This window comes from Rutidosis leptorrhynchoides, unplaced genomic scaffold, assembly GCF_046630445.1.
Source record: "Rutidosis leptorrhynchoides isolate AG116_Rl617_1_P2 unplaced genomic scaffold, CSIRO_AGI_Rlap_v1 contig380, whole genome shotgun sequence".
NCBI lineage: Eukaryota > Viridiplantae > Streptophyta > Magnoliopsida > Asterales > Asteraceae > Rutidosis > Rutidosis leptorrhynchoides.
In genome coordinates this window covers 19,200-33,133 of record NW_027266618.1, presented here as the reverse complement: position 1 = coordinate 33,133, position 13,934 = coordinate 19,200, and the positions used below count along the sequence as shown (strand labels likewise).

General features: G+C 39.2%; 3 protein-coding genes across 3 annotated transcripts; all 3 read right to left on the bottom strand.

The window, feature by feature from the left end:
• Positions 1-629: 629 nt before the first annotated feature.
• LOC139883303 (uncharacterized) lies at positions 630-7,418 on the bottom strand. The gene is made up of 8 exons (XM_071867498.1): positions 7,411-7,418; positions 5,859-7,320; positions 5,492-5,632; positions 3,620-5,378; positions 3,275-3,364; positions 3,084-3,220; positions 1,829-2,685; positions 630-1,752 (listed from the first exon to the last, which is right to left on the bottom strand). The coding sequence occupies exons 1-8, from the start codon at positions 7,416-7,418 to the stop codon at positions 630-632; spliced, it is 5,577 nt and encodes a 1,858-aa protein (XP_071723599.1).
• Positions 7,419-8,340: 922 nt separating this feature from the next.
• Positions 8,341-10,348, bottom strand: LOC139883302 (uncharacterized exonuclease domain-containing protein At3g15140-like). The gene is made up of 6 exons (XM_071867496.1): positions 10,109-10,348; positions 9,642-9,844; positions 9,384-9,464; positions 8,981-9,106; positions 8,737-8,860; positions 8,341-8,571 (listed from the first exon to the last, which is right to left on the bottom strand). Exons 1-6 carry the CDS (start codon positions 10,346-10,348, stop codon positions 8,341-8,343), a joined length of 1,005 nt encoding a protein of 334 aa, XP_071723597.1.
• A 445-nt stretch (positions 10,349-10,793) lies between these two features.
• Positions 10,794-12,518, bottom strand: LOC139883301 (E3 SUMO-protein ligase MMS21). Its single transcript, XM_071867495.1, has 7 exons — positions 12,372-12,518; positions 12,197-12,268; positions 11,837-11,953; positions 11,643-11,753; positions 11,281-11,420; positions 11,004-11,083; positions 10,794-10,936 (listed from the first exon to the last, which is right to left on the bottom strand). The coding sequence occupies exons 1-7, from the start codon at positions 12,516-12,518 to the stop codon at positions 10,794-10,796; spliced, it is 810 nt and encodes a 269-aa protein (XP_071723596.1).
• Between the last annotated feature and the right edge of the window lie 1,416 nt (positions 12,519-13,934).

Sequence of the window (13,934 nt, the reverse complement as noted above, 5' to 3'; positions counted from 1 at the left end):
CCTTAAATAAATATATTAAATAAGTATTTCTCCATCTATTATCGGTCTTAGATAAATGTTATTCGTCTAGATGTAATGTTATTATCGATCTTATAAATTTCAATGCATCTATATATTAATGTAAGATGTAATCATTGATGCGTAGACTGTTACGTAAAATTTTGTATATAAATTTTTTATAAAAATAGTATTACTCACTTCTCCTTTATCATAAATTAAATATTTCGACAATTCTTCCCATGAACAAAATTAAATTGACCACCTTAAACTCTATTTCTTTTTTCACTTGGCGTGTATTTCGTGGTGATTGGTCTCTCTTGATTATTTACGATTATTTATGTTTCATTTACTAAAATGTAAAAACTAATTAAGATTCAAGATCATCTACCTAAAAGTCAACAGACTCCAGGACCTTCTAGTCAACAGCATGTCTACTCTAGGCATGCTTACTAAGGTATAAAGAGCAAAATCCGTTATCCAGAAAATTAAAACTATGTCAAAGCTGTACTGTACAATATGATCTCAAATGATATTTACGTCTATCCCTTTCCTTAGTAAGGTCAAAATTTTCATATCCAAACGGAATCCATTCAACAAAATTTGGGATCCGACTCCAAAAAAGTTTCAATTCAATCAAAAGGCTTCTTCTTCATTAATATGGAGTCCATGAGAGGACAAAGGCAAAGGGTCTCAAATTTACAGTGAAATGGAGCATCTTTGTAAGAATCTGATGAAACAAGTACACCGTCGCTGAATACAAATTCTCGACTAAGCCCGGATTGGATATTGCCAGAGCCATTTGTGTTTCCCATCTCACATTGGCTTAAAGCATGACAATCACATTTCACAGGCAACAAAGAACTCGATTCTGAATTGTCTGACAGCTTCATGTCAGTGTGGATATAAACTTTTGTCACTGCTGAAAGAAGATCCACCGACAACGACGAGACTATGTCATGCACATCATCTACCATCCAATTGCCCCCATCAATTCCCCCCCATCGGTTGATTAAAATTTTCTGCACCATATTGTGAAGTTTATTTTGGCATTCTGAGCAACAACGGTAAACGCACAAAGCCCCAGGCTCGGCATAATGACCCGAAGATCTGCCTGAAGGCAAGTCAACAGTGCCAACATCATTGGGTGTTATCCCGGCGCCATTCACCTTGTTTCCAACAGTCGAGGAGCTTGGAAAGTTGATACCGTCAAGTTCAGCCAAATTATGGAGGCCCTTCTCGGCTTGAATATTAGAATGTTCCATCATTTTAGGATATCCATTAGGAAAACCCGAAGTTCCAGGTTCATCAAATCCAGTCTCCGCGTTTTCCTGACCATTGATATATTTATCATGCAACTTGCTAGCTTCAGAATCGTTACCTTTAACAGGCGGATCCTTGTCCAACAGAATAGCTTCAGAATCTCCGACTTTAATAGGGTCATTGTCCAGAAGCAGCGCTTCCTCTGAAACTACGACATCTGACTGAACAACATCAGCAGGATTGTCTGGATGATTCTGAGACAACCTTTCTTCTGCAACTCCCTTGTCAGACACAGGACATCCATCTCCTCTGCTGACTCCGACATCATCTTCTGGAGGTTTTTCTTCTCGAAGTCCTGATTCACAGTGGTTGGCTCCAGAAACATTTTCCTTGCAACTTTCGCTTTGGATAGGATCAACAGATACATGGAAATCATTTGGCCCAACAGTTGGTATAGGATCTGTGGCCTTCAAATGAGCATCTACCTCCAAACTGGAATTAGAGAATTCGGTATTAGATAACGGCAAAACCAATCGATAAGAACTAATAATAATATTATACACTGTACCTCTGAAGTCCATACGCCCAGCTATTAACCACATCTTCCAGATGAGCCACTTGTGATAGAAGAGGAGTATACCTGTATCTGTCTTTCCCAGCTTGAATTTTTTCATCGATTTGAGCAACAAGGAGCTCAAGAACCTTGTGTACCTCAAGAGAGACCTCCCTAAGCGACACATAGACACCTCTGTAAGCTGATAATCCCACAGCAATAAGGCCTCTCACCACACCAGATTTCTTCTCTTTGATTTTAATGTTTCGGTTCCGAAAAGCAATAACTACCTTATCTAACGAGTTAGTAGAATGGATAATACAAGTACTAAATGGCCAGGTTTTCCAATCACCATCGATTTCTGCATGTGGACCTTCTTTCAGTTTTGATGAGACCCAACAAAGTTCAGCAAAGTGAGGATATTGCAGAATTTGATACCCAAACAAGGATATCGATAAATGTAAGCCGGATTTCACCTTCAAATTTCTGTTATCTGGTGCCAAAGCTTTCATTGGCAAGTCAGCAGGATGCTGCAATCTTTCATCATGTTCATTGGCAGCACTATCGTCTTCCATGTGATGTTCGGTAACTCTATGGTCTTCAAGGAAATCACTAGGTTTGCTGTACTCCTTGCTTTGAACAGTATGTGCGTGACTGCTTTGATGAATCAACTGAACAAATGACTGGATCAGATCCCTTGATAATGCTGCTGAAGAAAGAGAGATCACTGCATCATGATCGAAATTCCCACCAACTTCCACAGAAAACCGCAGCCCCCTTTGCTCAACAGGACTTGATTCGCTTGAAAAATCACTTCGGAAGAATTGCTTTATTTTGTGGGGGAGTGCTGCAAATGGAACATCAGAAGTAGCCTGTTGGCATACCAAACAAACAATCAATAGATTGCAAACAGAGCAATCACAAAGACAATATCCAGAGGAAAAAAAAAGGCTGTAAAGACGGTTAAAAATAATAATTATTTACCTATTGACTACATGATGAAAGGGCAAGCGCGAGTTGTGTGTTAAGATTGCAAAATGGCTAAATGAGATTTATAATATTGTCTAAATGCACAATGATTAAATGCATAGTACCCAGAACATCATTGGTACAAAAATCTAGCAATATCCAATGCCAAGAATACCATAATTTTATAGTGTGCAAAAGTATTAACATGGCACCTTGCAAGTGCAACATTATCTGCCAAACACTGAAACAGAGACTCTAACAATGTGTCAAAATTTAGTACAACTGAGAGTGGCATGAATACCAGAATCATCAAAGACGTCGACACGCATATCGACTCTGCCTGCTCGGTGAATAAGCTCCAGGCATGCGAGCAACTTTTTCCTGGACCTTGCGGTTCTGCCATGTCAGAACATTTGCACTGCTGTGTGCTTTGATCATGTGCACAAGAAGATTCTTTCTTCCCAGCAAATTGAATATGCCTTGGAAATGGATCAGTCTCACAGCCTTGCGCAAATGGCTCAACAGCCCACAAATCAATCCTTGGCATGAATACGACGCACGACCCCACACTAGCACATTTCGCTGTAAGGAGACATTGGTTAGAATGTTTTAAACCAATCACAATAAAGCCAGAAGTTCTCACTAAGACTGGTAGTTTTACTCAAAAGCAAATATACACTGGCAGCATTGTATGGTAATTAATATCTGAAACCATCAATTATCAAACAGCGAAATATTACATACAAAAAGGAAGAAACAAAGAAGACGAGGAGTAATGAGGGGAAAAAACATTTTTATTCCAAAAGGAAAGCAAAAGGTTGAAGGAATTAAACTTACTTAAAATTTGAGTCAACCCTTGCACCACATCTCCATGTCCTTCTTGTGAGGCTGTCGCCAAATCAATCTTTTGAATTTCGACATTCCCCGAAAAGCAGTGAAGAAGGCATGATGCAAGATGCCTCTGTCCAGATCTCGCATTTCCATCGATCAAAATCCTGAATCCTAGTTTTCTTGATCCAATAGATATATGGTGCAACAAACCAGGGGGAGTGCCTCCTTTATGAGCAAAGGAGGATTGAGGATTGTAATTGTCACAACCAACATCACTAAAAGCAGCTGAACCAGGAAACTTATCCTCGCTGATCACTAATCCAGCACATGATAGCCCTGCCTCTACCTCCTTTGCAATATCAGCTTCGTGAAGAAAATCATTTAGATGAGACCACCAACCATCAGCCGGCAACCTTTTCTTCTCCAAAGCAGAAACAATCACATTTTTTACCATTTTTGCTGCATTGGAAAGAGGAGGCGGCAACCAGATGCGCTCATCAAGATAAAGGGAAACAAGCAAAGAAGACAGTGGTCGTAGCATTAAAGGAATAAGATGAGTTGGAAGAGGTGAGGATGCCAAATCACTGGCAGCTATTCCTGCTTCTCTAAGAGAACATGGGGGTGGGGAGCTTGACAAAGCATCTAACCAATCCCTATCCTCAACTTCAAAGGAAGGAAGAGGTACCTGATTAGCACCAGAAATTTTCTTCTCAGCAGCAGACAACATTTTTTGCAAAGGGAAATTCCTCTTCAAAGCAATAAGGGCTGCTTGTGTGCACAGAGCCTGCAGATCAGCACCAGCAAAGCCTACAGTTCTTTGTGCAATCCATTTAAGCAATGACCCAGAAACAGGTTTTGGCCACCTTTGCGTGTGAAGGGACAGAATCCCAGCCCTGTCCTCCACTGATGGCAGAGGGAAATAAATCTCTCTATCAAATCTTCCCGGCCTTCTTAAAGCAGGGTCCATAGCATCAGGACGATTCGTTGCACCTATCACCACAACCGAACCTCGAGACTTTAAACCATCCATAAGTGCAAGCAACGTAGACACAACAGAATTATGTGTCTGATCTTGCCGCCTTGTGCGACATGGCGCTAATCCATCAATCTCATCGAAGAAAATGATAGAAGGTTGTGATCGCTCTGCCACCTGAAACAAGAGTCTTAGTTGGCGCTCAGCATCGCCAACATATTTTCCCAAGCAGTCTGCACCTTTTCGGGCAAAATATGCTATTCGTCTATCACCACTAGCCAATGCACCAATCAATGCCCTCACTACCAGAGTTTTACCTGTTCCGGGATACCCATGCAGAAGAACACCTCTGGGAGGTGTAAGCCCGAGATTATCAAAAAACTCTGGGTACAACAGTGGTAAAATGACAACTTCTTTCATGCAACGGATGACATCCTGTAGACCAGCAACAGATTCCCAACCCTCAAATATATTTTTGGTATCTTCAGAGCTTGGCCCTCCAATGTATACAGGAGCGACTCTCAATAAATCTCGATGAAGCCTCTTGCTCTCACGTTTTAAGAACTCTTCATCCTCACCACAATTCTCCAACCATTTTTCTTCCGCTTCAAAATCTCTTCGTGAAGCATCATCTGCCAACTTCCTTATTTCTAATTTCATTTTCTTAGCTTTCAATTTTTTCATCCGTTCTTCATTTCGCCTACCATGAGGTTGAAAGAAATGCCGATGATCTGTGCAGGCAATCAGAAACTTCCGATGATCAAAGATGCAACCATTAGCACGAGCACAAGGCTGCAAACAACAGAAAGGCATAGCAGCATATACAAGAGGTTTATAAGTCACATCATATGACTGCATGAGTACAAACTGAGACAGCCTTGCACAACTTAAATTAAATGACTTACCAAATGGTAAGTTTTTGGACACCGATCAACACGACATCCGAGAGTTGCCCCTGGCCTTCCACATCGGGTGCATTTTAATGCTCTTCCTCTACAGAGAGCAGCCTTTACATTTTTTAAATGACCCAAGCCAGCGAAATAAACCTGCAAATGTAAGTAAACGTGGATGAATATTGATTCAAAGACCGTGACAAAATTGTCTAATGACAGCAAAATTAATCAATGAAATAAACCTTTGATATCATAATCAATCATAACTGTTAATAAGGAAACAAGATAAAGAACGATAAGATGTGGCGTGCACCCCAGCCCCAGAAAGCCCAAAAAGATATTTCAAAACATAAATTACTAATTAACATAAATGGCAAACCTCTGGACTCCAAACGGCACATTGTTGATGAACCCAAATCCCAGCAATACCATAACGATCATTTATCGGGCCCAAAAGGCGGCCTAGCCACCCTGTTTCATCACCAAATCCATCCCATATGTCATAAGTAGGCTGCTCTGAAGCTGATGAACCACTGTATAGCTCATTTTCGCTATCCCCTGTATCCTGTAGTGACGGCTTTGGAGGCTTTCCATCGGTCCCACCGCCACACAAACGGCAGCGTCTCCCCTGCTTAATGCGCGACTTCTCAAGTTGACCAGTTGAAGCCAGATTTAAATCAGTTCCTTCAATGGCATTCTCATTTTCTGTTGGTCTTTCATCAGATTCCATCTTAATGGCACCATCTTCATCATCACGCTCTCCACCTTGCGTCGCATTTGCCAAATTTGCATTAACTTCTTCAATGTCAAGTTGTTTCTCTAGGCCCTCCTCCCCCTCCAATTCCTCCACTTGCTTGGCCCCCGCCGAGTTTTCCGGCTTCTCACCACTTGCAAACCCCTTCGCCTGCTTACCACTTTCTACTTCTCCCACTTGATTAACCCCTGTTTCTTGCAAAAGTAGGTCCTCCTCACCCTCCGATTCGTCCACTTGCTTGCCCCGCACCGAGTCTTCCAGTTGTTCACAACTTTGGAATTTTTCCACCTGCTTTCTGCTCTCTACTCGTTCCACTTGATTATCGCCAGCTTCCTCCAGACTATTCTTACTCACTGGTGCTTCCACCTTCTCACAACTCTCTGACTCTTCTACACCATTACTAACCTTAGATTCTTCCAATTCTATATCGCCCATTTTTGCAGTGTCATCATTAACAGCCCCTTCCTCCATAGGAACAATAGTATGTTCCTCCCTTCCACAATTTTCTTTTATACACATCTCAGCTTCTCCCGCCTTCTCAACATTATTTATGGACTTAACTTTCCTCACCCTTTTCGAGTACACAATCAACGTTTTAGGGCTCACATCGACATTCCTCTCATTCAATCCAGTACTCTGTTCCCCAAACAACCTTCTCTTACCACTCCACTCACTCCCTTTTTTTTCCTCTTCAACATCCACATTCCTCGACTTAGATCTCAACCTTGTTTTCCACCTAGATTCTGTATCCAACTTGCACGGTATCTCACTTTGATTACCCTTTCCTACATGCTTAGCACTCGAACTCACCGTCTTATCATTAAGTTTACGCCTCTTCTTCCCACGTTGGGGAGAAATATCAAGCACGACAGGCGCACGCCGTGGCCTTGTACTCCTGCGGAGCTCATTATCAGAATTTCTCGTCTCAGCTCTGCTATTCCTTTCATTTCGATCACTATGGTGCCGATTATACTCATTTTCACAAATGGCATCAAGCTTCTTGTGCTTCTTCGTCTTATTAGGTGAAGCAGCCGAGCTCCGTGATAGTTGCATGACAAAACAAAGCGATATCAATACAACTATATGCCTATGCCAATTGCAGAGCCGATATAAACCATAAAAATCAAACTGTTAAATAAATCGCAAGGGCCTTTGCACAAATCGATAAATTATGCACCTCTCCATTCAATTCAATGCCCGATTAAGAGACAATACAGCCCTGAGACAGTACGGGTGACTCGTGTGTGACTCACCAGGCGTCCACTGAGTCGGATCGAGACAGATGAACAAATGATAAAACCCTAGAAATCAATCAATCCAGTTGAAGATCGAAAAACAAATCATTACATAGCCCAAGTTTCGTGAATATTCACCAGTTCAGTTTAAGTCAAGGACTTTTTCTCTCTGAAAGATTGTTTTTTCCTCTCTCAAAACCAGAAACTGCAGCAAACACACACACACACTTGCTTAGGGCACCAGAGTTTTTTTCTTTTTTTCCTCCTGATTTTATTATATATTTTCCATTTTACCCTTTATTTCTTCCACGTACCACCAAGCGCGTGTTCTACACGTCACTTGGGTTTTTGTAATTTCAGGAGAAAGATGCAATCCTAGCCGTTCATCTGTAACTTTGGAGTGCACGCTCTCAAGTTGAATTGTGGGAGATTATTTCATTACGGTTTTTTTATTTTTTCCGGTCGATTTTGTTTCAATTAATTTTTGGTTGCCGCCAAAATGAAAAATAAAAATTTTGGGTATACGATTTTGCTTCAATTGCAAATTTGCATCGAAGGAATTTAACGGCTTCTTTCTTTGTAGACGTTCTCGTGCCCCATTTTTAGGTCTCCCCCGAATATCTTTCGTGCCCCATTTTTAGGTCTCTCCCGAATATCTTACGGCCAACAACCGTGGTTTTTTATGATGCAAATAAACAGCAGTACTCGTATACTCGATGAAATCTATATTTAACATCAAAAATAAAAAATCCAGGTTATGGCCTCAAGCCTACACATCCTAGTACAGTTACAAACAATCTAAAACTATCAATGAAGATAGATTGAGAGAGGAAGATTGCAAAATGTCGTGTTATATATATATGCTCTACAAATCAATTACTATATCTTGGCCTTGTTTGATGGCTACTACCACTACTATTCTTGAACACGAATTTCACAGCTTTAGAACTGGGATTCCTCCTTGCCGTCAGCTGGATTTGTGCTCCGTCCCTGAGCATGCGTTGCAGTACTCTTGCAATGTTCTTTGTGTCATCGATTCCGAGATGATGACTTCCCAACATCTGTATCCGAGAATGATTCAGCATTGACCTCATTCCCTTAACCTGTCATCCAATGATCAAATTACCATCAAAAGAAAACTAGTACAATCATTTTATATAGTGGCAAGATGACAAGATTGGCCATGCATAGCTACAAATGAAGAAAGACTTTGAAATTCCAAAACAAAGAGCAAACTTCAAACTTTATTCTGATAAACCATGCATTACCTCCATTCCATAAAAATTTGAATAGACATCTTTCAGGTTGATCCATTCCATAAAATATGGGGGAAGGTCGATCTCTGAATCATTGCATTGCTGAGGGATCTTGGTCTTTATATCCCAATCTCCACTAACCATGCACACCAAAAAAAGTTTTAGGAAGAGCACCAAGTCTCTTTATAAGATATAAGTATCCCGAAAAGTAAGGAAACAAAATAATAGTAAGAAGAATATGTGAGTACTGTCCTACCAAGTTACAAATGCAGCTCGATTAAGCCTTCCACTCAGCTCCTTTGACCATAACTGATGCCGAGTCAACCAAGACTCAAATTGTTGAAGAACTTCTGAGAATGGGAGAGCTGTATCATGCCAGACACTGCAAATTTGTTTCTGCTTAGTCACTTTGCCACCATATATGCAGACAACAAGGGAATCTTCAAGAACATAATTGGTTTCCGAATTACTTTCAGGTTGAAAAGGAAAAATTTACAGAAAAAGAAATGCGCATCACAAAAAATGTAACACAGTCAATTTACAATATCCTACTCCACTACCATGATTCTCATCGTAATGAAGACTGTCGAGAGACTAACACAAATATCATGAAAAAACAGTAAATAAGGCACTGGTGGAAGAAAGTAACGTTACCATACCGATCCACTCCAAAACTGCCATATTTTCCTTCAATGTACTGGTTGACTCTTTGCAAACTCATTTTACAGGGCCTCACAAATCTGTGAAAGTAATTTCCAAATTCAAACGTTAAATCAAATATTTAGAAGGCTATACGAAGTTGAAAGGAAGATACCAAACAATAACATCGCTGAATTCAGCAAAATAAACAATAGTAATACAGTGGAAACCGGATAAGAGATATATGAAAAACAAACATGACACGAGGAAATAGTTACCTGTGGAAAAAATCCACTACGTTCAGCGTTTTTGCATCTACTATCAGAACAGGAAACTCGAGAATCTCGACCTTCCCCTCCAAATCGAGCACCAAGAAAAAGTCAAAATCTTGGGAATGGGTTTGTTCAGAGGAAGCAGTATTTACTTGAAGATCGCTAGAGATATTGTGATTAAACTTGTCGAGATGTATAGGCTCGTCCATCTGAATGGAAGCAAAATCAATACAATCAATCAATCGATAATCTGGTGAGGACAGATATCTACATAAATTTGCAGCAGGGACGAAACATTTTGGGAGGTGGGAATCCTAATGAACATTGGCATTAGAACTTATGCTAGTAATCATGGAAGGAATCATGTGGAGCTAACTCTAATTATTATTCGATTTATATGTAGCCTTGAGCTAAAACTTTTCACATAGACATTTTGTCAAACAGTGTGTGTGCAAATCGAAAAGAAACCTCACCATGGTGCATCTTCCTTGTGTGAAGTAGAGGCACATTGGTTTCCACCTCCCACTATGCGTTGGAGGCGACGAGTCAGATTCGGAATGACAGCTGGTAGCCATTGTTGTGACTGTGAGATGAGAGGAGACTCCAATGGTGGGATTCCTCGGAGAAGAGAGAAAGCTCCAGCGAGAGAGAAATGACGGAGCGATTCTTATTCTTATTCTCTCAAGGCAAACGGCCTTAGGGATTAATGCCATTTCAACTTTTTAACGGATTGGAAAGCTAAGCTAGTTTACTTCGTGTAGAAGATAAGAGACAGACTGATAGAGAGCCTTGGTCGGTTCGATTTCGTAAATGGTTTTCGGGTCATACTTACTGATACATGTGATTCGGGTCAGTTGATGTGTAATTCGGTCTATTATTTGTTCGATTTCGTAAATGGTTTTCGGGTCATACTGATACTGATACATGTGAAATGTGTTTCTGTAACAAGAGAAATAAACAAGTAGCTACTCGGAATTTGCTTTCAAGAAGTAATTAGTATTCTGACATTGAAATACTACGTCCCACCATTCATACGAATACAACTAAGATCAGTGTTGCAAAATATGTGCCAAGTAAGACGAGGAAAAGACTAAATGGCCATAAAAGATCCTCTTTCGTTTCTCTACAAAAGCAACCGGCGGCACGGCTTTTGATTAATTAATCTTCATCGGAAAGCGCAGTGAAATCTTCAATCTCAGTAGGCTGAGCAGTTTGTTTGCTCATTGACCGTAGTTCGTCAATTTCAACATGCAACAATGGATCACAAACTATTCTCCTTAGCTCCAATTTCTTAGGACAACCTGATGGAAACAGAAATGGTCATGCCAAGATACAAACCAGAGAGAGAAAGAGAGAGAGAAGACATACCTGCTACAGGGCACTTCAAGTGCTTGTTCTTTATATGCTGCATGATTGCTATCTTTTCGTAAACATGCTTGCAGTCCATACTGTATCAGCAAGAAACAAAAATAAATACATAAATATACCGAAAGATGAGAAACGAGGTTTTCTCCCCTTCTTAATTGACTTGACAACTCAAAATCAACCAGAGTAAGTGCACATTGCAACTTCACCCATAGTTATTGTTTAGAAATCAAACATGGAATATTATTATAAGTGTCGAGAGTTGACCATGGATTATTACCTGCGAACAGGCTCTGATAGTACAATCACAGGCTTTCCAGTCAATGGACAAGTAACATTCAGAAGGCCACACTGTGTAGAGGTCATTACAATGTCTTCCTGCTCGTCACCTGGCATTGGCTCTCCCTGATGATGAACATTCTGCACGAAAATGGGGAGATCACAAAAATTTCTACGCAATAGATGTTGAAAATGCCAGAATAGATAGGCTGAATTTTCAATTTTGTAAACTGAGTGGATAAAAGAACTGACACTTTATGGCTAAAACGGTTATTACTTATTATTATCTATTGATAATAAGCCAAGAGCAACAGATAATAATTCTTTGACACGTTTTGTTTTCAGGTTCAGGTATGAACTTACCCAAACCAATTCTCTAAATTGACGCATTATCTGATGATTTTGGAAATCCGAAGAGGAACTAGCCTTACACTTTGCAAACTCATTCTCAAGCAACCTCTTAAAATCAGTTAGCTGGAGCATAAATAAAACGAAAACAATGAGTTAAATGAAAAAGTAAGGCAGTCGTGCAATAATGTTGCCTTTAAAAAAAAGACCTCTGGCCCTGGTTGTGGCTGGTATGAATTTGAGACAGATTCTAATGCTGTAGTATGATGCTGGCAGTCTTCATAAGTTTCTATTAGCTCAGCTAAACCGTTTTCGAGCTCCTTAACCTACAACAATATCCAGCAATTCGAGAATTCTTGTCAGCTTCAAAAGAAGTTTATCAGTTTCTGAGCATCATCTATTCAAAGGGAAAGAGAAGCACAAAACCATTTTGAATGTATAACCTTCCAAAATGCTATATCATTATACTATTTAAATTCTTTTTTTCAGTTCAATGTGGACATCTGATTCGAATTTACATAAAACTAAATAAATCATTAAACTGAACATAGTAAGATTGAATACAATACCAGGTGAGATTGTTGATCGCGCTCGAAATCGACGGCGAGTTCTTTCATCATAGTAAAACCCTTTCTAATATCCTTCATCAAAATTAAAATAATATTAGTAATAATTAGAAGAATAATACTACTCTAATAAAAATCAGAGTTCAGAGAAAGAGAGAGGTAGAAGACAATTAGTTACTGCGATGAGAGATTGATTATCATTGTTGAGAGCATGAGTTGCGTTCCGGATTCTTCCAGCCGATGTCGATGTCATTCTGAACCTGCCGATTTTTGGAGGGAGAAGAGAATAGAAGAGTAAGACGATCGATAATGCACATAAACGCATCGTTTTAACCTTGAATAGTTGGCCCGTTTGTTCATTGTCCAGTCATTGGGCCAAAACTGGTAGGTATGGGCTTTCTCCTTTATTAGGGGGAAAAAAAGATTAATTACTCTGATCTACTATTAATTTAGCTAAAGTGGGGTAGATGATATAATCAATTAATGTTGACTGTCGCATATGATTTGAGACTGCAAGTGGATGACGCAGTCGTGTAGGTTGACTGTCGCATATGATTTGAAAATGACCTTAATCTTGCCATATACTACTATTCTATTTTTTATTTTTTTCAAAATTAAATGATTTTCTGAAATTCAAAATTAATATATAATTATTATTACTACGTCTCAAAATAAATATAAAATTTTACATATAAATGTTAAAAAATTTGCATTTATTTTGAGACGGGAAGAAGTAAGTTTTTTCAATTCCAATTAAAACAATCAATGGGACATCTATACCATATATATCCATCCTTCAAAACTAAAGCAGGAACTTGTAGTTTTGACTTTTTCTGAATTGTCGGCTCCTGTTTGATTCAAATAAACACAGCAATTAATTGAAACGACGTAGTACATAGTATTAATTTAGCTCTCATATATATAAGAGGCTAGCAGCTACTTTGTGTGTAGTGTAGGTGTTAAATTGGATTGGAAACAACTAGACCAAATGAAAGCTCATCTTTCTAGCAACTTGCTGTGTTCCAAAGTTGACAATGATTGGGATTTTTGTCAAACAACATTCACGACTGGGAAGATAATGGCGCCATGCCAACAAAAGTATTTACATAAAATTTAATTCTTTGTGTATTTATTGATCGTGATGTTTCTTGTAGACACTGCATCCGTTGTGTATTTGGAGCATATTCCGTCTAGTTCTAGACATTGTCAAAAGTCGTATTTTTTACTATAAATATAACAAAAGAACACACATTTTAAAGTTGTCTAGAAAGAAGACGAATAACATTCTAAACACATCAACTAATCCAAAAGTGGTATGCTCCAAATATTGATCTCGAACTAGTAGTACTAAATCCTTCAATCGTTTAGTGTGGATCTTTGGGAACGGATATATATATCTATGCTAATACTAATAGACTACTGATATAGTAATGTTCAATACAGATAAGGCAATTATATCCCTGCACTTGATAGGTTTTTCGAGTAAATACATGTTCATATAACTGAACTTAAAATACCAAGCATCGTATGTGTGTGTATATTGAGTATATATTTTCGAAATCGCGCAGGGGTAAACCCAACTGTTTGCTGCGTTTTGTAAGACTGTTCTTGAGTTTTATTTTTATTACTTAGGTATATATAGCTAGCTCGAGGTGTGTGGAAGTCATGCGTTAATGATTGTTATAGTTCATGTAACAGCTGGTCGTGCTGTTATCACAAATAACATGATCCCCTGCTGGAT